The following is a 20,129-nucleotide window of genomic DNA, read 5'->3' on the forward strand; positions in this document are numbered from 1 at the left end:
GAGGGGGCTACCTTTCGGAGGGGGGGGTGGATGGCGCCGGGTACCCCTTTCGGTGCTCCCAGTTTTAAACACTGGAGAACAACATGCAGCTACACAACATCGGAGCGGGCGTAGGGAGGATCGGGGTCTTTCCCACACCCCAGACTCGGGCTGACGCCACTGCTCTCTCCAAAAAGGGGTGGGGGGACTGGTGGCTAGGGTAAGGTGGGGGAGGGAGTTGGTTTATTAGATATTTAGGGAGAGAGGGGGGTTTTGGTTGGGTGGCCCGTACGGGTGATGTTGGCCCACTCCCTGGGGGCCTGGGCCGGGGGGCGTCTGGTACGGGTGCTGGATCGGGGGTCCGGAACTGGCAATCGGATAGTCGGATTGTGGTGGATCCCCCCACTTGGGATTGTTGGATGTGAGTGTTATGTGGAAATGTGTGTATGTCCCCCTTTTTTTTTTTTTTTTGAAAGTCTGTGTGTGGTGAGTGGGGCACTAGGGTGGGATGGTGTGAATGAGATTTTTTATAATTTTTTTTGCCAGGTTCGGGTCCGAATCGCTCCCTCTCCCAAGAACATCTCAAGTCTCCGCTAGGTGCCTTTGGTTCTTCACAACCACTATTGAGCATTATTCTTCTGGATAAATTTCACATACACAAGTGCAGTCTCACAAACACCCACAGGTGCTGGGTTCCAGGTACTACAGTAAGTGTTCACGTCTATACAGAAAGCCCGTAATTATTTTTTTTACTTTCTTTTCTCAGGTGTCACATTATACATGTCAGTTTAAATAATAATACATATGATTTAGCAATGGTATCAAGGTGTTACTTTATTGTATCTGTTACACTATGTCCGTTGGCTGCGCTGTTCTTTTTACATCTCTCTTACCAGGTGATGAAGCAGACGGAAGACGTTTTATAATTCTTTAACTTTTATTTCTTCTTTCTTTCACCTCTTCTCTTTCTTTTTTTCTCTTCTTGTTCTTCCTTTACTCTCCTTCTTTCCCATTGTAGTGTCCACATAATTTGAAACACTCCCCACAGGAATCACAACACAAAAAAAAGATCCATTATATATTAAAGTGTTTGAGCTTTCTGTTATTAACAAATATACTTTTGAAGAGCAACCTTTGGAGTTATTTCTAATTTTCCTTCTTAAACTTATTAATTCTTGCTCTGTGTGTTAAGCTTATGTGTGAAATGTGAAACGTTCATCCGCCAGTATTAGAGATTCCTCGGGGCTGTCAGTCCATTATTTCTACAGGTGAACTTCTGCAATCATCTAATAACATTTTCAGTCATTGGTGAATTTAGATCAGAGTAAACAAGGTAGGTTTCTTGTTTTAACATTTTTTTATTTAAGAATATATTTAAATTCATAACATATTAACCATTTAAAAAAGTTCTATTAAATGTCAAAATAAAAACATTGTTCCAGGATCAGCAACTACCAACTATAAAGAGCAGAAGGAAAATTTGCACCTAAACTATCAGGCTTCTCTTTGTGTAGAAATTGTTTTACCAACAATATTAGTTAACTCTGTGTGATATTTCTGATGGATATTATTGGGAAAAGAAAATTACTTTTTGCACCTCAGTGATAATTTCTCTTTTCTTAGTTACCTTTGACAAATAAACAGAAGTCTTTGATATAAACATATAAACAGAAAAGCATGAGCAACAAACATGTTTCTTGTCTGCATAACTAAAAAACTTCACATCCAGTAAACAGGCTGGTTTCAGTCTCTATGATAAACCAGAAGACAACACAAATCAACTTCCTCAGTTTATTTTAAAGCTTCCACAGATCTTAAGCAATCCTGGCAGGACCTCTAGAGTCTGATTGCAGCTGATGGAGTTTAGTTTGCAGGCAGAGACTAAAACATTTCAGGCAACAAAAGGAGAGAGACATGAGAAAAGAAAACGAGTTTCAGAAACAGGAGCAATACCTGATAGGACAGTCACGATGTGAAAACTAAAGCAAAGTCAACATTAAAATAGGCCAAGGCTGATAAACAGGAAAGGTGACTTCTGTACCTTGTTCAGTACTTTGTTTAAATGTGAAAAACGTGATTTAAGGGCATCATGTTGACCTGCATGAAAGACATGGAGGCTCTGGAACATTCAGGAGCTTTACACCTTGGAAGGAACACCAGAGGAACACGGACCACCGCTGGAGAAACTTCGGAGCTGGTGTTAAATTTGGTTTCATGTAGCAATAACATATATAAATGAATGTTGCCCTTTTTCTACATATAAGTATTTAAATTTCCATGACTCCAAGTTCTTCCAGTTTAATCCAATGTTTTAAGAGGAATGTTTATATCTAAATTTAATTTATACTAGGTCAACAAAATCCTTTAAAATCTTGATGTTGAATATTAAACTTCAGGTAAAGATTACCATAAAATAAGTAACACTGCAGGAAAAAAATGTTGTACTAAACAAGATCCTACTAGAGGAATCCTCTTTGCATTTATCCACCAAAGTATTGTGTTTCACTTTATAACACATGTACAGTCAAAGGTGACAGTAAAGACATCAGAAATCCCTTCCATGACACGATGGTTGGGCCTGTGATGGACCGGTGAGCTGTCCAGGCTGGACTCCTCTTCTGGCCTGGAGACAGACACCAGTTCCTGCTGTGACCTTGAACTTGCAATGGTTGGATGGATGGAAAGAAGAAATCCTCTGACAAGGTCACGATCATGATTCCTGAAGCTCCAACACTTTGTTGCCATCATCTGCTCCTTCTGCATTCTGTGGAAAAGGAGACAAAAAAGGATTGGTGAGAACTCCGCTGCTCTCACCGTATACTTTGAAAATGGCTGAGAGTCACAAGAAGCAAACCGTGTTCATGTTTATGAGAAGAAGAGGAAGGCATCAGTAAAAAGAAAAAGACCAGATTGGATTTGGGATTTTCTCTTCTTCCCTTGACCCCCGAGGAGCAGAAGAGCAGGTAAGACGGTCTTGTGCATCCGGAGTTATTCAAAAAGGGACTTGGGCGTTTCTTACCTACATTTCTGTGAAAATCGACAACTTTACCTTTGATAGATATTTATAGAAGTCAGATGATTTTTGTCTGTGTTTTTGCCACTGTCACACCCAAATGTCCCCGCTGTGGGACACTAAAGATATTTCTATTCTAATGATAGAAAACTATTTTTTACCATCACTGTATCTTTAAATGCAAACTAAACTAAACTAAGTAAAACAAATTGTTTCCGAAGTGTCTATAATTCCTGTTATCTAAATTCATAGTTATTTTTCTTACCTTCCCCTGTATGTTGGAGAACCTAAAGCAGCTAAAAGAAAAAGAAACAGAATATTAACTAACCCCAACATGTAACAACAGAGCAGCAGGTTTACATCTGAAACTCATAGAAAAGCTCATCTCACCACTCAAAGAGGCAGAATGCACTGCAGAGCATTATTATTCCCAGGATCTTCAGAGTAACATAAACACTGAGTCCTGCTGAAGGATGAAAATAATTGTTTGACAGTTTCAATAAAACAATGAAATATTTAGAGTCCAATTTAGACTAAATTTGGGTCAAAACTGCAATGATCTTACAGCACCATTGAATAAGGGCTAACTGTTTGTTCAATATTTAAAAAAATTTCATAGGTTGTTAACAAAAGAACACCTTAAATCACAACAATCAATATTTCAGATATAGAAATTTAAAGGATACATTAAGAAACAAGTGTATAAAATTACCTCCACCACTAAGAAGGATCACTGATGATGTCTGATGACCCAGATCATTTGTAGCCACACAGTAATACTCTCCTCCCTCAGTAGCATTGAAGCTGTAAACCTGCCCCACAGAGACATCAATGGCTCCATGTTTGCTGTTCCTGAACCAGGTGAAGCTGGCAGGAGGCTTGGCTCTGCTGGAGCAGCTCAGCTCCACCCAGCTACCTGCTGACACCAAACCTGATGGACTGATGGATGCTGAGGTGTCTTTAGGAGCATCTGAGGAAAATGGGACACACATTAACTTTACTGATCAGAAACAGCTGAACCATGACGTGCTGACAGGATCACTTACATGAAACACTGAGAGTCACTTCTGTCTCTGCTGTCTTGCTTCCTCCATTCACAGGATATGTGGCAGAACAGCTGATGTTGTATCCATCATGTGTGTCTGACAGAGTGATGTTCTCCTGGATTTTAGTTGTAAAGGTTCCCTCTGTGTTTTTCTCTGTTTGTCTGTGAGAGTCTTGTTGGAGATTCCAGGTGAGTTCAGGAGGTGAGTGTGGACAGGGAGTCAAAGCTGAGCAGCTGATAGTGACAGACTGATGCTCCTTCAGATCAGCAGGGATGTTAATGCTGGGACTCCAAGGAGCATCTGGGGTTTAAATAAGACACAATTTACTAACATAAATATTTTGTGCAGATTAAAATATAAAGAATAGATTTCAGATAAAAATGAAGCTGATTTACCTTTAACTGTTATGTTGACAGGATCAGCACAAGCTGTTGCTCTGTAGTTCCCGTTCTCAACTCTGAAGAAGTATCTTTCTGTAAAACTTGTGTTTAAATCAGGAAACAGAGTGGTGCAGTTTCTCTCTCTCAGGTTTCCAATAATATTCAGTGAAAAGGTGTTTACTGACCCACTGCTGTTGAAAATAACGTTTGGACTGTGGCCAAAATTCAAGTTATTTTTTATCCAGATTCCATAGATAGTTTTGCTGCTATCAAATGTTTTGTCCTCTGTATTAAAGCTACATGGGATTTGCAGACAAGATCCATTCAGAGCTTCAATCTTCTTTGGTGCAGTGATTCTGAGGCCTGGTTTTTTATCACCACAATAAGCCAAAGAACCTATAAAAACAAACAAATGATGAACATAATGTGGAGCAAAATCTGCCTGCAGAGAAACTTCATAATCCACAAACTCCAGTTCAGCTGCAGCATGTTACACATGGAGCCTTTGAACAATATCAGGATCTAATGTTTCAGACTAGAAATGATTCATGGGACGTCTCTGAATGAAAGGAAGTGAACAAACAGCTCACCTGGAAGAAAGAAGACACTCAGTAACATGTTGACTGCCAACACGCTCTCACACAGAGCTGCCATCAGATTCAGGTGGTCCTTCTTCATCTCAGACTGGAAACCAAACATTTAGGTAATTTATTAAAGTAGGTCTGAAATTAGAGGTATAGCTCATAGCAAAGCAGCTTTAAATGCACTCTACACATTTCACCCATAAGCTTAACATGCAGATCAAGAATTGGTAAGTTTAACTCCAAGGTTTCTCTTCAAAAGTTTTCCCAGCACTCAAATCAGGACAGACTTAAAAATGTATTTATGTTACCAACATTTGTTGATAACGGAAAGCCAAAACACTTGAATATATACTGTATCTTTTTGACAAAATGTATAAATGAATAAACCTTAACCCTTAATTGATCATTAATGTAAACTTACCAGGATTTCTGCAGCTGAAACTAAAACACTTTAGTCTTAAAACCAGTTGATGTGTTAAGATGAGTTGATCAGCAGCAGAATAAACAGCCACCTCCTCTGTGAACAGACGTGTTCATTATAGAAGTCTTCATCCGATCTGCTCTGTGAAAAAGGAAGTCAGTTCTTTCTCTTAATTTAAGCATCATGACGTAATCTCATGAAGTATGGTTTAACACATATTTCATTTGGTTTGCTTTATGTGCTAAACTTATTATAAACCTTTGTAGACATTTTATATTGATTTGTGTATTGCATAAACACATATATTTTTTATCAAATATGATTTGTAGCCAGTATCCACTGGGAAAGATCCAACTTTCCCAGTGGATACTGGATCACCTCACTGGTCGACCTTAGCATGTGACAACACGGAGCTGTGTCTCTGACAAGTTGACCTGCAGTACAGGAGCACCGCAGGGAACTGTACTAGCACCGTCTTTGTTCACCTTATACACCACAGACTTCTCCATCAGCTCACCAGGCTGCCACCTGCAGAACTTCTGAAGGTGGCAGCCTCATCAGAGAAGAGGATGAGTCCATGTACTGATAGTGGATCCAGAGCTTTGTAGACTGGTGCCAGCAGAACCATCTCAGGGCAAATGCAGGGAAAACAAAGGGGGGGGGGGGGGGCGACTGGATAAACTCATTAGGAGGGCCAGCGCTGTCCTAAGGTTGTGGGAGACAGAAGAACTGTAAGGAAAATCACATCACTGATGGACAATGTCTGCAACAACTCCCATGCACGGAGTTGTTGCAGAGCTCTTTCAGGGACAGATTGCTGCATCCCAGATGTTTGCCACTGTGTTACGCCCCCAAGGTCTAGGGGTTCAGGAACGGGGTTCAGGAGCGGTAACAAAATGTGTACAGAGAAAATAAGTGGAATGTAAGATGATTTATTACATAAAAAAATGGTTTTACAAACCCAAAACATAATACTCTTTAACCCAATTATTACAACAAAGAAAAGGGCTAATAATCTCAAGAATGTGAAGTGCAAATTAAATGACAAAATGTCAGTCTAAGGCAGTGTTGTAGTACTCGAGTCCGAGACTCGAACTCGAGTCTGAGTCATTAGCTAAATTTAGAGACTCGTGACTTGACTTGGACTTGAGCACTGATGACTCGAACTTGGACTCGGACTCCTACATTCAGATCATTCTGACTCGGAAATTGAGAAAAAAGACTCGACTTTTAGGCTATAATTTTAATATGTCATTAGAATATTATTTGTTGTATGATTTTAATATCTAAATGTCGTACCGCGCACGTGACGTCACCATCTCACGAGCAACGCCTCTTGCCGCTAAGGTTGGGCAAACAGTGTGAGAGCAGAACAACATACCAACGTTCAGCTCAAACGATGGATTGAGTGTCGAGGGCTCGGAAAGACTGGAAAACTGGCCGAGTTGATAGAAAGGTAAGTCGTTATTTTTCTCCTGCTCGGCGTTCATGGCGTCATCGGCCGTTTTTTTTCTGTTTGTAGTCACCGTCCAGGAATCGGTATAAATTTTCCGTCCTGCCAAACAATTTAGTCCGGCCCGGTGGCCAAATGCATTACCATTATCCAACGGCTGTATCTCCTCGCTGCATCGACCGATCTGCACCAGATTTGTTGTGAGTAATGGGGGAACGCTGACGAACGCGTTTGTAGGAATCGCCCGGTGGACGGGCGAGGTAAATGCGTGACAGCATCTGCGCGAACCCCGCCGGCCGGTGTTCTGTCAGACCAGCATACCCATAGTCTTACGCATGCGCAAACTGGTTCTTAACCGGCTAAAAATTATCACCCAGCTGCCGGCAGCAGATGATTGCTGGTAACCGTATCGCTGGGACTATTTTTGCAAGCTAACCGTCGCTTTAGCCGAGCACCGCTACGGTTCTCCCGGCTCCAACTGCTCGCTATCGGGGCTGTGCCGCATAATTAATTACTTAGTTTTTGGGCTTTTTTTGAGTGGTATTGCAATCTGACTGCTTCTTCAAGTTTTCGCAACTTTGTGCAGTTATACGCATGCGCAACCATGTTCGCGCATGCTTAACACTATGGGTATGCTGGTCTGACGCGGTATGCTGACCTGACAGAACACCGGCCGGAGCCGCGGCGGTGGCCAATAGGCTGGAGTGCGTTTGGCTGCGAGGGCCGATCGACGCCGCTTGCGGCTTTAACATCCTTCATATGCGGCCTATCAGCGTACCTCGAGTCGCTGTTGCACGTTCCATAACAACAATGTTTAAAAACCATGGTTAGGAGACGTCTTAGACTTGGAAAAAGCAGTCGTTTTACCGAGTAAAACCAAGGGTAACTACAGCGAAAGAGTTATTAGTGCAATGGAATGTTACTGCTTCATGTCATTCATCACACGTCACGGCATGTTCCTACAACGAACTTGGATCAATAGTGACTCGACTCGGACTCGACTCGGATGAGTAGTGGACTCGACTCGGACTCGACTCGGATTTTTTTTTTAATGACTTGGACTTGACTCGGACTTGAACACTGGTGACTTGAACCTGGACTCGGACTCGAGGCATAGTGACTTGACTACAACACTGGTCTAAGGTAAACCCAAAACAGCCCAAAAGGGAAAAGGGGGGAAAAAAACACACATGCAAAGGAAGCACCAAGCTTCCCAAACACGAGCTTCTAGCTTGTACAAAGTCAATCTAAAAAGCAGATATAAGCTGCTTAACAAAACAAGCTAACACAACTGGTTCAAATTGCCCAAAGCAGTTGTAAGCACCAAAGGTGGGTGAACAGCTTAACAAAATTACTTTCTACTAGCTGCCCCACTGAAGGAATGAGTTCAGGAGTCTTTCATGTAATGCAGGTGGGCCTCATCAGCATCTGATTGGCTTGACAATCCTCTGCTGGTCCAATGAGGTCGCTGCTCCTCTGCAGCCTTCATTCAGCCAATCAGGAAGGTGTTCTGTCACGGATGGACCTGCATAACTAACACAAGCCTGCACAGTCTCAAGAGGCCAGGGGCCGTAACACACTGTCACACCCGAATTTCCCCATTGCGGGACAATAAAGGCATTCTTATCCTTATTCTTACACGTGGCTATTCAACAGGTGTTTGGAACACCCCAATGTGTCACCGCTGTGCTGGAGAAAGGTTTCCTTCAGATCTGATGTGGTGGACGTTCCATCTGCGCAGGAAGCACTGCAAGTTCAACTTCAGTCATGGAAGAAAAACTTAATGGACACAGAAGAGTTGCATCTCGATTGACAGATCAATCAGTTGCTCTTCTTCCATTGTGTGTAGCACGCCGTGGTACTTACTGTTGACGGCTGACCATGCCATGCCACAACGTCTCAATTATGTAAAAACAGCTATGGTTTTTCAAGAAATCATTATCTGATGGGAAAAGACTTCTCCGGAGACCCACCCCCCATGTGACCCCGGGTCATGTGGTTCATGGAGCCCTCAGCAAACATCTCCGCACCGTCAGTCAGTTTTAGCGGCTGCTGATGAGGCAGACGGCAAAAAACAACTTTCTCTTTTCTCCTCACAATTAGTGACCAGTAATGTGTGATTACTTCACTGACTACATTTTATCAAGTATTTTTAGCAGCGGCAGGGAAATTTACAGTTTTTGTTGATTGCTTTGACCTGTTTGAAGAAGCTGGCAACCTCTAAGTTTTCATCATCACCATCTCTGCAGAGCAAAAGACACCTCTTGCAAATGAGTTAACCCATTCTCATTGGTTTGACACTTTTTCCCCACCCTTTTGCAAAACAGTTAACGCAGATATCATTCAAGCAGTCCAAACTCCATTGCTTTAGCTGTGGTAGCAAAACAGAAACCATATGTTCCAAGCTCTTAGAAACTTCTTGATCAGAATGAAATCACTGAAGCACCTGATTGACACTTCTTTACACAATTTTTCAATTTGCTGTCAGTTTTCAGGCTTTACGTAAAAGGGGCCATGTTGAGTGTTGTTCTTTGCAAGCATGGATGGTCTAAGGCAGATGAGAGTCAGAGTAAGAGGTAGATGGGTCAGGGGAAGAAGATTATGAGGAAGAGGAGTCCATGTGCGAGGTGGCAGTGTAGCTGGAAGGGCTGAAGTTACAGATGAAATTTGGGCAACTATGATTGATCATGTGGTAAATCATGGCCTTTCACTTAGAGGGGCGGGACAAAGAGTCCAACCTTTTCTCAATAGAAACACGGTTGCATCCATTGTAAGAGTTTTTCAACAGGAGAGCAGGTATTGCTGCTATACAGTATATACATCTCTATCTATTCCTATAGAGGAATTCTTCAGTGCATGGAGATGGAAGGTATATGATCACCGCCCCATGAGCAGATGCCCTTGCTCAATGCAATGACAAGATATAGATGCAGAGGCTTGTCAAGGATGGATCAGGCATGCAAGAAGATTTTTCCCTAGGTGCATCGCAAGTGAAAATATTGAATGTGACGTAGATGAGGCCATGTGGCCTATTCGTCAAGAGAGAATGGACTAGAAGGAACAAACAGCCCTAGTATCTTCTGTTGGAATCTTTCATTTTTTGGAATATTTCATTTGTTTATCTGGAAAAAAAATAATGAATAATCAAAAAAATTTGGATCACAGCATACCTGCTTCTGGATCCATTTTTTGCAAAAAGGCAAATTTGATTACAAATGGCACTGACATGTTAGCTGCGTACAATCTTTGGCTACAATGAACCAGCAATGCTGCACTGATTCACATTGAGTGCGGTATTCTGTATTTTGTTGCCCCTTGTGTAACGAATGATTGGAAGGGCTCAAACATTTGTGTGCAGGTTGTGTTGTTTGAGGGCAAAATGTGCTTTTGGATCATATGTTAAATGTTTTGGCAGAGTTGGAGCCTTTTGCAAACAAAATGTTTCATTTTGACCATTGGTGCCACTGTTTAGACCTCTGCGTTAACTGTTTTGAAAAATGTGTCAAAGCAATCAATAAAAACTGTAACTATTATAGATAAATATAACTGTGAAATGAAAAATAACTAGTTATATTTATATTAGGCTGTGTGTTAAACCCTAACTCATATGATGACAACATGATGTTAAAATTAAGAGAAAGAGCTGACTTTCTCTTAATTGAGAAGGTGCAGTAAAATCAAAAGTGGGTTTATCAGTTCTGCATTAAACTCACAATGACAAGTTTTTAAAATAAATCACGACCAGATACGATAAATGACAGCTTTGTGTATTTTCAATATTTTGTTTGGTATGTTCCTCTTCTGTGATGAAGCTGAACAACTATCATAGCTAAATTTAACAGAGAAATTAGAAAGAATCTGTGGTAATTATGTTCAGTAAATGGCTCTGAGCTGTGTGTTAAACCATACCTCATATGATGACAACATGATGTTAAAATTAAGAGAAAAAGCTGACTTCCTCTTTCACAGAGCAGGAATGACGGAGACTTCTTTAATGAACACGTCTGTTCACAGAGAAGGTGGCTGTTTATTCTGCTGCTGATCAACTCATCTTAACACATCAACTGGTTTTAAGACTAAAGTGTTTTAGTTTCAGCTGCAGAAATCCTGGGAAGTTTACATTGTTGATCAATTAACCAAATATCTCAGCATGTTTATTCATGTATACATTTTGTCAAAAAGATACATTATATACTCAAGTGTTTTGGCTTTCTGTTATCAACAAATATTCATAAAGACATTTTTAAGTCTGTCCTGATTTGAGTGCCGGGAAAACTTTTGAAGAGAAACCTTGGAGTTAAATTTATGAATTCTTGCTCTGTGAGTTAAGCTTAAGGGTGAAATGTGTAGAGTGCATTTAAAGCTGCTTTGCTGGGATGAAGAAGGACCGCCTGAATCTAATGGCAGCTCTGTCTGTAAAATGTACTTCTAACAGTTATTAAGAACAGCAATAATATTAATAATAATACTTTTATTATTATTATTATTGTTATTAGCGAGGAATAGTGCATGTATCTTTCTTGACTCAGATGAAGGCAGTCCCATCAGCTGCTTTAAGGACAATCCTACCAGAACTGGACGCAGAGTCTCTGTTGCCTTGGAGAGCGCCACCATGAGGAACCGGGCCCTTCACGTATCCATGCTGCTGCTGGACCACACTGGACCACACTGGACCAAACTGGGGTCCCTGACAGCGGAGACTTTTCTGAGAGGGCTCACAGAGAAATCCTGACCAGACCAGCAACCCTGAACCAAGCCTACCAGTAACCAGCTAAGAAGGTCTGAGTACTGTCAGCCAAGTTCAATATTAATCAAACTATGCAGCTGAACGGACCAACATTAAAGTCCCTTTTGCAGCAATAGTCAGTTTTTCAGATGCAAATGGGGCTTTCAGGAGGATTTTGTGAACAGAAAGTATTTTTATTCAATCTACAACCATGACTACATGTGATCCCCAAATGGTTCTACCCAAAACTATGGAAAGGTAGCTTGCATTAATAATTCAGTTAAACAACACGGTTGGGTAGGATCGTCCTGATAATAATAATCCAACCGATGTGAGCACATTTGGGAGCTCACCGACTCAAAGTGCATCAAGGGGTGCCTTTAATGTGTTATTCTGTCTTTGTGAACTGATAGCTAAACAAAGTGCTGAAGGAAAATTGAGAAGTTGCAGTAAAATAAGAAGCGGGTTTATCAGTTCTGCATTAAACTCACAGCGACAAGTTTTTAAAATAAAACACAACCACATACGATAAATGAAAGCTGCGTGTATTTTCAATGTTTTGTTTGATATGTTCCTCTTCTGTGATGAAGCTCAGTAACTATCATAGCCAAATTTAACTGAGAAATGAGAAAGAATCTGTGATAATTATATTCAGTAAATGGCTCTGAGCTATATGTTACCATACCTCATATGATAACGTGTTAAAATTAAGATAAAGAGCTGACTTCCTCTTTCACAGAGCAGGAAGGATGGAGACTTCTCTAATGAACATGTCTGTTCACAGAGAAGGTGGTTGTTTATTCTGCTGCTGATCAACTCATCTTAACACATCGACTGGTTTTAAGACTAAAGTGTTTTAGTTTCAGCTGCAGAAATCCTGGTAAGTTTACATTGTTAATCAATTAACCAAATATCTCAGCATGCTTATTCATCTGTACAATTTGTACGTTTTTGCTTTCTATTATTAACAAATATTCATGAGGAGTTTATGAAGTTTCTCATGATTTGAGTGCTGGGAAAACTTTTAAAGAGAAACCTTGGAGTTAAACTTATCAATTCTTGCTCTGTGAGTTAAGCTTATGGGTGAAATGTGTAGAGTGCATTTAAAGCTGCTTTGCTATGAGCTAAACCTCTAATTTCAGACCTACTTTAATAAATCACCTAAATGTTTTGTTTCCAGTCTGAGATGAAGAAGGACCGCCTGAATCTGATGGCAGCTCTGTGTGAGAGCGTGTTGGCAGTCAACATGTTACTGAGTGTCTTCTTTCTTCCAGGTGAGCTGTTTGTTCACTTCCTTTCATTTAGAGACGTCCCATAAATCATTTCTGGTCTGAAACATTAATTTCTGATATTGTTTAAAGGCTCCACGTGTAACATGCTGCAGCTGAACTGGAGTTTGTGGATCATGAAGTTTCTCTGCAGGCAGATTTTGCTCCACATTATGTTCATCATTTGTTTGTTTTAACAGGTGCTTTGGCTGATTGCAAAAAACCAGGCCTCAGAATCACTGCACCAAAGAAGATTGAAGCTCTGAATGGATCTTGTCTGCAAATCCCATGTAGCTTTAATACAGAGGACAAAACATTTAACAGCAGCACAACTGTCTATGGAATCTGGATGAAAAAAAACAAGGATTTTTCTGCCAATCCAAACGTTGTTATTTTCAACAGCAGTGGGTCAGTAAGCACCTTTTCACTGAATATTGGAAACCTGACAGAGAGAAACTGCACCACTCTGTTTCCTGATTTAAACACAAGTTTTACAGACAGATACTTCTTCAGAGTTCAGAACGGGAACTACAAAGCAACAGCATGTGCTGATCCTCTTCACATAACAGTTAAAGGTAAAAGAGCTTCAATTTTATCTGAAATCTATTCTTTATATATTAATCTGCACAAAATATTTCTGTTATTAAATTGTGTTTTATTTAAACTCCCAGATTCTCCTTGGAGTCCCAGCATTAACATCCCTGCTGATCTGAAGGAGCATCAGTCTGTCACTATCAGCTGCTCAGCTTTGACTCCCTGTCCAGACTCACCTCCTGAACTCACCTGGAGTCTCCAACAAGACTCTCACAGACAAACAGAGAAAAACACAGAGGGAACCTTTACAACTAAAATCCAGGAGAACATCACTCTGTCAGACACACATGATGGATACAACATCAGCTGTTCTGCCACATATCCTGTGAATGGAGGAAGCAAGACAGCAGAGACAGAAGTGACTCTCAGTGTTTCATGTAAGTGATCCTGTCAGCACGTCATGGTTCAGCTGTTTCTGATCAGTAAAGTTAATGTGTGTCCCATTTTCCTCAGATGCTCCTAAAGACACCTCAGCATCCATCAGTCCATCAGGTTTGGTGTCAGCAGGTAGCTGGGTGGAGCTGAGCTGCTCCAGCAGAGCCAAGCCTCCTGCCAGCTTCACCTGGTTCAGGAACAGCAAACATGGAGCCATTAATGTATCTGTGGGGCAGGTTTACAGCTTCAATGCTACTGAGGGAGGAGAGTATTACTGTGAGGCTACAAATGATCTGGGTGATCAGAGATCATCAGTGATCCTTCTTGGTGGAGGTAACTAGAGTCTATTCAATCACATTTTTAATGGACACATGTTTTCCACAGTTTTTTTTTTTGTCATTGGTAAACTTTTTTTCTCCTACTTTGCAAAAGGATTTCCCTACTGGGTCTCAATTGTAATTGGAGTCATTTTGTTAACCTCCCTGGTTCTTTCTGTCTGGTAGGTATCAACAATTACAATGATAAACCTAAATTTAATAATTGAGCTTTCATTTAAACCTTCAGATTAATATCTGAACTAGTCCTTAGTCCTACATTTTTTTTTGTACATCTGACCCTCTCATGTCTGTTTCAGATCATTATTGATTCCCTCAGTCAGTCTTTGTGATTTCCTCTCCAACATTGAATTTTTTCTGACAGATCTCTGATCTCTTCCAGGTGCTTTAAGTCCAGACGTTCAACTCCACAACAGATCCAGGTGAGGAATTTTCCATCTTCTGTGTTCAGCACTGCAGTAAGTTTTCATCTGCAGGTTGTGACGACATTTGCTAAACAGGAACAATTTCATTTCCACACAGAGTCAAACATGTGAGGAGGATGCTGTTCAGATGGCAGCCAGTGAAACAGAGGAAGAACTTCATTATGGGGACATGACTTTCCTCCAGAGGCGACCTGAAGCTTCCTCCGTCTCAGTGCAGGATGGAGGACAGCAGGAGTCGGTGTACGCTCAGGTCAAAGTGTCTGCTGACAGTCCAGAGGATCTCTATGCACGAGTGAAGAAGACATAACTTCTGTCACTGTTGTTTGAAAACATGAGAACATTAAAAAAAAAATTCACAGAGATGTTATTTCTTGAATCTGTGTAGTTTTTTTCCCCAGTTTAATGACAGGAAGCTTAAAAAGCTCTTTTTCCTACAAGTCTCACATAAATATGGTTTTATCATTGTAATAGAAAACAATCGTTAATCTCTATTCAGATATTAATTTCCATCTTATTCTCATCTTAAAACTCCTTAATATGTTCTAAAACAGTATATAACACGTTATTTCATTTACATGCTTGATGCATTATATAGATTTAAACCAAACTTAAAACTATGACGTCACATTGGATGATAAAGTTGTATTTTATTGTGGTTGGTGGTAGAGATGCACTGATCAAGACTGTATGCTTCAGATTTATTGATTTTTGTAAAAGCTTTTAACTGCTTGCTGCAATTTTAGTCTAATCCAGTTTCTCTTTAAAAGCTGCTTTTAAGGTCATTGATTAAAAAATTTGGCCTTCTTTCCAGCTCTGAGTTCCATTTTTACCTTCAATATTTGTCACCCTCATTTCATAACCATTTAATGGCAATTCCCATCCATGTATTTGACTAACGCATTTAAATTCATTCTCTTGGTGGTTGAGTATTGTTGATCAAATGTGGAGACAAGCAGCCATATTCTCAAATCTCATGAATGATTAAATTAAATGTATATTATATTCTGAATACTTTTAAAACTCTCTGGCATTAAGAAGCACAAAAATAAATTGGGATAAAAAAAAAACAATGTGGTGGTCAGTAACCGTCACTTTTTCAGCTCAAGCGAAGGAAAAAATGATGGAATCACTCTAGATATGTTCCTCTCCGTAAACACCAGCATCAGATTAGATCCGCTCATTAGTCTGCTGATAAAAAGGAGTGATCACACCTTGGAGAGCTGTTGCACCAAATGGACTGACATGAATTATGGCATCAACACTAGAGATGTCAACTGAACCACAGGAGAGGATTATGAAACTTCTTAAAGAAGGTAAATCATCACCCAATGTTACAAAAGACGTTGGTTGCTGACTATTGTGTACAAACAACAGGAGAGGGTAAAAGGAAAAAAAAGGTTAAAGGAAAGCATGCTGGTAGACCAAGAAGACAAAAAAACTTAACACAATAAGTCTTGAAAACAGAAAAAACAAATAGGAACAAATAGGAGGAAACTTTAGTCACCGTTTGTGACTGAACTGTTAGAAACCGCCCAAAGGAAATAGGATTTACATACAGAGAAGCTAAATGTACACCATCATTAACAACTAAACAGAAGAAAAGGTTACAAAGGGCGAAAGAAAAGTGATTGTGGATGATTGGATGAAGGTTATATTCAGTGATGAATCACAAATCTGCATTGGGCATGGTGGTAATCCTGAAACTGATCCATGACTAGGTCTCCAACCCATAAAGCTGGTCTGGCAACAGCAATGAGAGAAAGTTGGAGTCAGATTGATGAAGACTACCATTTGTTACTCATTAGATCCTCACCTCAGAGACTGCAAGCTGTTCTAAAAGCCAGAGGAGGAGCAACAAAGTACTATTGGTCTGTTGAAGCGTTCTGTTTCTTTTTTCATGATTCCATAATATTTTCCCAGAATTGAGTGATTCTATAATTTTTTTCCCTCTGCTTCAGCTAAAAAGTGACTGTTACCACAATATTTTGTTTTAGTGTTTCTTAAAGCCAGAGAGATACCACTTTAAATGAGAAGTTTTCTGTCAAGTTTGATCTACTTTTTTTCAACAAAATTACAGTTTTTTAAAATCGCTATGACAGAGTTTTAATACATTTAACAGGTTGCCTAAACTCTTAACCAGGGCTTTGAACCGGTTCAAGGAACAGAAACGAAACCGGAAACGTTATTATTTTTTATGATCTGGAACTGGAACACTTATTTAAAAATATTGGTAACCGGTTTTGTTGCTCCAAAGTGACAACACTGGCACGGCTTCCTTCAAAACGGGCTCTTTAATAAATGCCGTGAAAACTACAAAAATAAAGACAAGCTTTAGAAATGGATACATTTACAGACAGTCAGGTGACACATACTGTAACAAAGTTACCTCGTGACCGCCTGCCACTTCGGAGGTCTTTAATAGACTAATTCTTCTTTGTCCACTCTTTTCAGCTACAGCAAATACGAGACTGCTACTCTTTCCCAGATTTCTGCTCCTTCTCTCATGCAAATCTCGCTACCTTTCTTATATACGCAAATCTCGCGATAACTTTTCAACAAATAGTTTCAAAAGAAATAAAATACAATAATTTTACATAAACCTCAAAATTTGAACTAAACAACTTAAAATACATAATCTGAAATAAACATACATTTTTCCAAGAAATAAATCATTTCACTGTCACTTACACTCCCACCAAAATCACTAATTTGTTTCAATGTGATTTTTCAATGAATGTCAGAATTAAAGTCTGTTTTACTCTGTATTAGTCTCAAGTAACGTCACTACCCTATGAATAGGTCTTTCTAAATATATCAACCTTGTCAGTGGTTTTCCTTTGTCAAATGTCGTTTCACTTGTCTTTAGTTTCACCTTTCGAACCTTGCCGTCTGGGCTCTCTAGAGTCTCTACTACTAGAGCTAGCTTCCATTTACATCTTGGAGCATTATCATCTTGTAGGATCACAATGTCATTAATGTGGAGGTTCCGTGAAACTTTTTGCCATTTCTGTCGCTGTTGGAGATTTAACAGATATTCTCGTTTCCATCTTTGCCAAAACTCGTTTGCTAGAAATTGTACTCTTCTCCATCTTTTGTTCAAGTACAAATCCTCTCTGCAAAACTGTCCTGGAGGGGGAAGAATAACTGAAGACTTCATCGTTAATAGGTGATTGGGAGTTAAAGGCTCTGGACCCAAGGGATCATTAAGATACTCCACACTTAAGGGTCTGCTGTTAATGATGGCCATTGTCTCGTAAAAGAGCGTTCTTAGACTAGTTGTATCAAGTCTGTTTGAGAATTTATCTAACATTGCTGTTAGTATGCTTCGTACTGTTCGAATTTGCCGTTCCCAGACACCTCCCATGTGGCTAGCTGATGGAACGTTCATCACAAACTCACAACCAATAGCTCTTTGTGGTTCTTGGTCCATATCCTTCATTAGCTCCAAAAACTCTCTTCTGGCTCCCATAAAATTTGTCCCTTGGTCACATCTTAGTTGTCGAACAGGACCTCTTATGGCAATCAGAACCCGAAGAGCGTTCATGAAAGCATCAGTTGATAAGTCATCAAGTGTTTCAATATGCACAGCTCGTGAACATAAGCAGGTGAACAATAATCCATATCTTTTGACTTCCTTTCTTCCTTCCTTTACCATGAATGGGCCAAAACAGTCAACACCACAATATGTAAAAGGAGGTGCTGTTTTTGTTCTTACTTCTGGTAACTCTGCCATCTGTTGGACATTTGTGGTCTTTCTATATCGCCTACATTTAACACAGTGGTAAATGTGCGAAGAAACCATACTTCCACATCCTAAAATCCATATGCCATTTGCACGTAATTCATTTATGGTCATGCCTCTTCCTTGATGATGTACACGTTCATGGTAGTGTTTAACGAGGAGAGCTGATACGTGGGACTCCTTGGTAAGAATTGCGGGATGTTTGACATGATGATGCAAGGCTGATTGGGACAATCTTCCTCCCACCCTGAGAACATCGGACTTGTCCAAGAAAGCATTTAGTTGCTTTAGTCTGTCATGCTTGTGCAGAGAATTTTCCTTCTGAGATCTGATTTTCTGTATTTCCTCAGTAAAAGCTTCCTTTTGCACTAGCTTGATAATGAAAACTTCTGTGTCTCTTCTCTCTTCAAGATCTGTTGTTTTGTTTGTTCTTTCTTGAACACCTTTAAACTCTTTTATGCATCGTTTGAGTCTGGCAATAGCCTTTACAGCTCTCGACCAATCAGAGAACTTCTTTAGACGCTCTAGAACAGGGCTCACTTGTTTTGACTGCACAGTGTGTGCATGACCTGTACGGAGTTCAGGATCTGTCCCTTCAACTTCTCCCACCATTTCCTTTTTTATTGGAAGATCTTTTTTCCAAAGGAAATCTGGACCCTTCAACCAGTTTGATTCTTTCAGTTGTGCAGCATTTAAACCCCTTGAGGCGTGATCAGCCGGATTTTCCGCTGAGCTGACATGCTGCCATTTTTCAGGACTCGTACTTTGTCTTATTCGTTGAATCCGATTGGCAACGAATGTGTGAAATCTTTTAGCGTCATTGCTTATATATGCCAGTACGACTTGTGAATCCGTCCAATAATATTCTAGTAGATTTTTGATTTCCAGTTCTTGTTTAATTACATCCGCGTTTCGGACTGAAGTTACAGCCGACGACAGTTCGAGTCTTGGGATGGTCATTTGTTTGATGGGTGTAACTCTCGCTTTTCCCATGACGAGTGAACAGCTTATCTGTCCTTCCTTGCTTATTGCTCTAAGGTATGAACATGCACCATAACCGTCAAGGCTCGCATCCGAGAAGTTATGCAATTCATACTGTATGATGTTGATGTCTTGTGAGTAGCTTCGTGGGATCTTCAGAGCTGCCAGCTTAGGCAGGTCTCTCAACCATGCTTCCCATCGTGGTAGAATGTGGTCTGGAAGATCATCATCCCAGTTGACCTTGTCTTTGCATAATGTTTGGAGTATTTGCTTTCCAATCAATGTGAAAGGGGCGACGAACCCAAGAGGGTCATAGATGGAAGCAACAGTCGAAAGCACCCCTCTTCTGGTCAATGGGTTTCTTTAACTTGAACTCTGAACTGGAATTGGTCTGCTTCTACACACCATTGTACTCCAAGTGCACGTTCAATGTGGAGTTCTCCAAAAGCCATGTTCTGATCTTTGGACTGAGCTTGTTCTTCCTGGGGAATTGTTGCAAGCACCTCTTTATTGTTTGACACAAACTTATGCAGATGTAGGTTTCCTGTTTTGCAAAGTTCCCTTGACTCTTTGACCAGCTGTATAGCTTTGGCTGTTGATGTTACACTAGTAAGTCCATCGTCAACGTAAAAACCTCTTTGGATGAATTCAACAGTCTCTTTGCTGAACTTGTTTCTACCCTGTAATGCAATGTGTTTGAGTCCAAAATTACAACATCCAGGAGATGATGCTGCTCCAAAAAGATGTACTTTCATCCTGTAAACTGAAGGTTCGGAGTTTAAATTGCCTTTGTCCCACCAAAGAAAT

At 40.3% G+C, this 20,129-nt stretch overlaps 3 protein-coding genes across 3 annotated transcripts; 1 reads left to right on the plus strand and 2 right to left on the minus strand.

The window, feature by feature from the left end:
• Positions 1-4,030: 4,030 nt before the first annotated feature.
• Positions 4,031-5,096, minus strand: LOC118558113 (myelin-associated glycoprotein-like). Its single transcript, XM_036128584.1, has 3 exons — positions 5,009-5,096; positions 4,434-4,814; positions 4,031-4,338 (listed from the first exon to the last, which is right to left on the minus strand). The coding sequence occupies exons 1-3, from the start codon at positions 5,094-5,096 to the stop codon at positions 4,031-4,033; spliced, it is 777 nt and encodes a 258-aa protein (XP_035984477.1).
• A 7,339-nt stretch (positions 5,097-12,435) lies between these two features.
• Positions 12,436-14,929, plus strand: LOC105923455 (sialic acid-binding Ig-like lectin 14). The gene is made up of 8 exons (XM_036128583.1): positions 12,436-12,482; positions 12,783-12,876; positions 13,071-13,445; positions 13,542-13,841; positions 13,918-14,172; positions 14,272-14,338; positions 14,557-14,596; positions 14,697-14,929. The coding sequence occupies exons 2-8, from the start codon at positions 12,789-12,791 to the stop codon at positions 14,904-14,906; spliced, it is 1,335 nt and encodes a 444-aa protein (XP_035984476.1). The 5' UTR covers positions 12,436-12,482; positions 12,783-12,788; the 3' UTR covers positions 14,907-14,929.
• A 1,923-nt stretch (positions 14,930-16,852) lies between these two features.
• On the minus strand, positions 16,853-19,666 carry LOC118558114. Its single transcript, XM_036128585.1, has 2 exons — positions 16,986-19,666; positions 16,853-16,909 (listed from the first exon to the last, which is right to left on the minus strand). The coding sequence occupies exon 1, from the start codon at positions 19,332-19,334 to the stop codon at positions 17,355-17,357; it is 1,980 nt and encodes a 659-aa protein (XP_035984478.1). The 5' UTR covers positions 19,335-19,666; the 3' UTR covers positions 16,853-16,909; positions 16,986-17,354.
• Positions 19,667-20,129: the final 463 nt, after the last annotated feature.

Source organism: Fundulus heteroclitus, unplaced genomic scaffold (assembly GCF_011125445.2).
Source record: "Fundulus heteroclitus isolate FHET01 unplaced genomic scaffold, MU-UCD_Fhet_4.1 scaffold_1003, whole genome shotgun sequence".
In the NCBI taxonomy this organism is placed as follows: Eukaryota; Metazoa; Chordata; class Actinopteri; order Cyprinodontiformes; family Fundulidae; genus Fundulus; species Fundulus heteroclitus.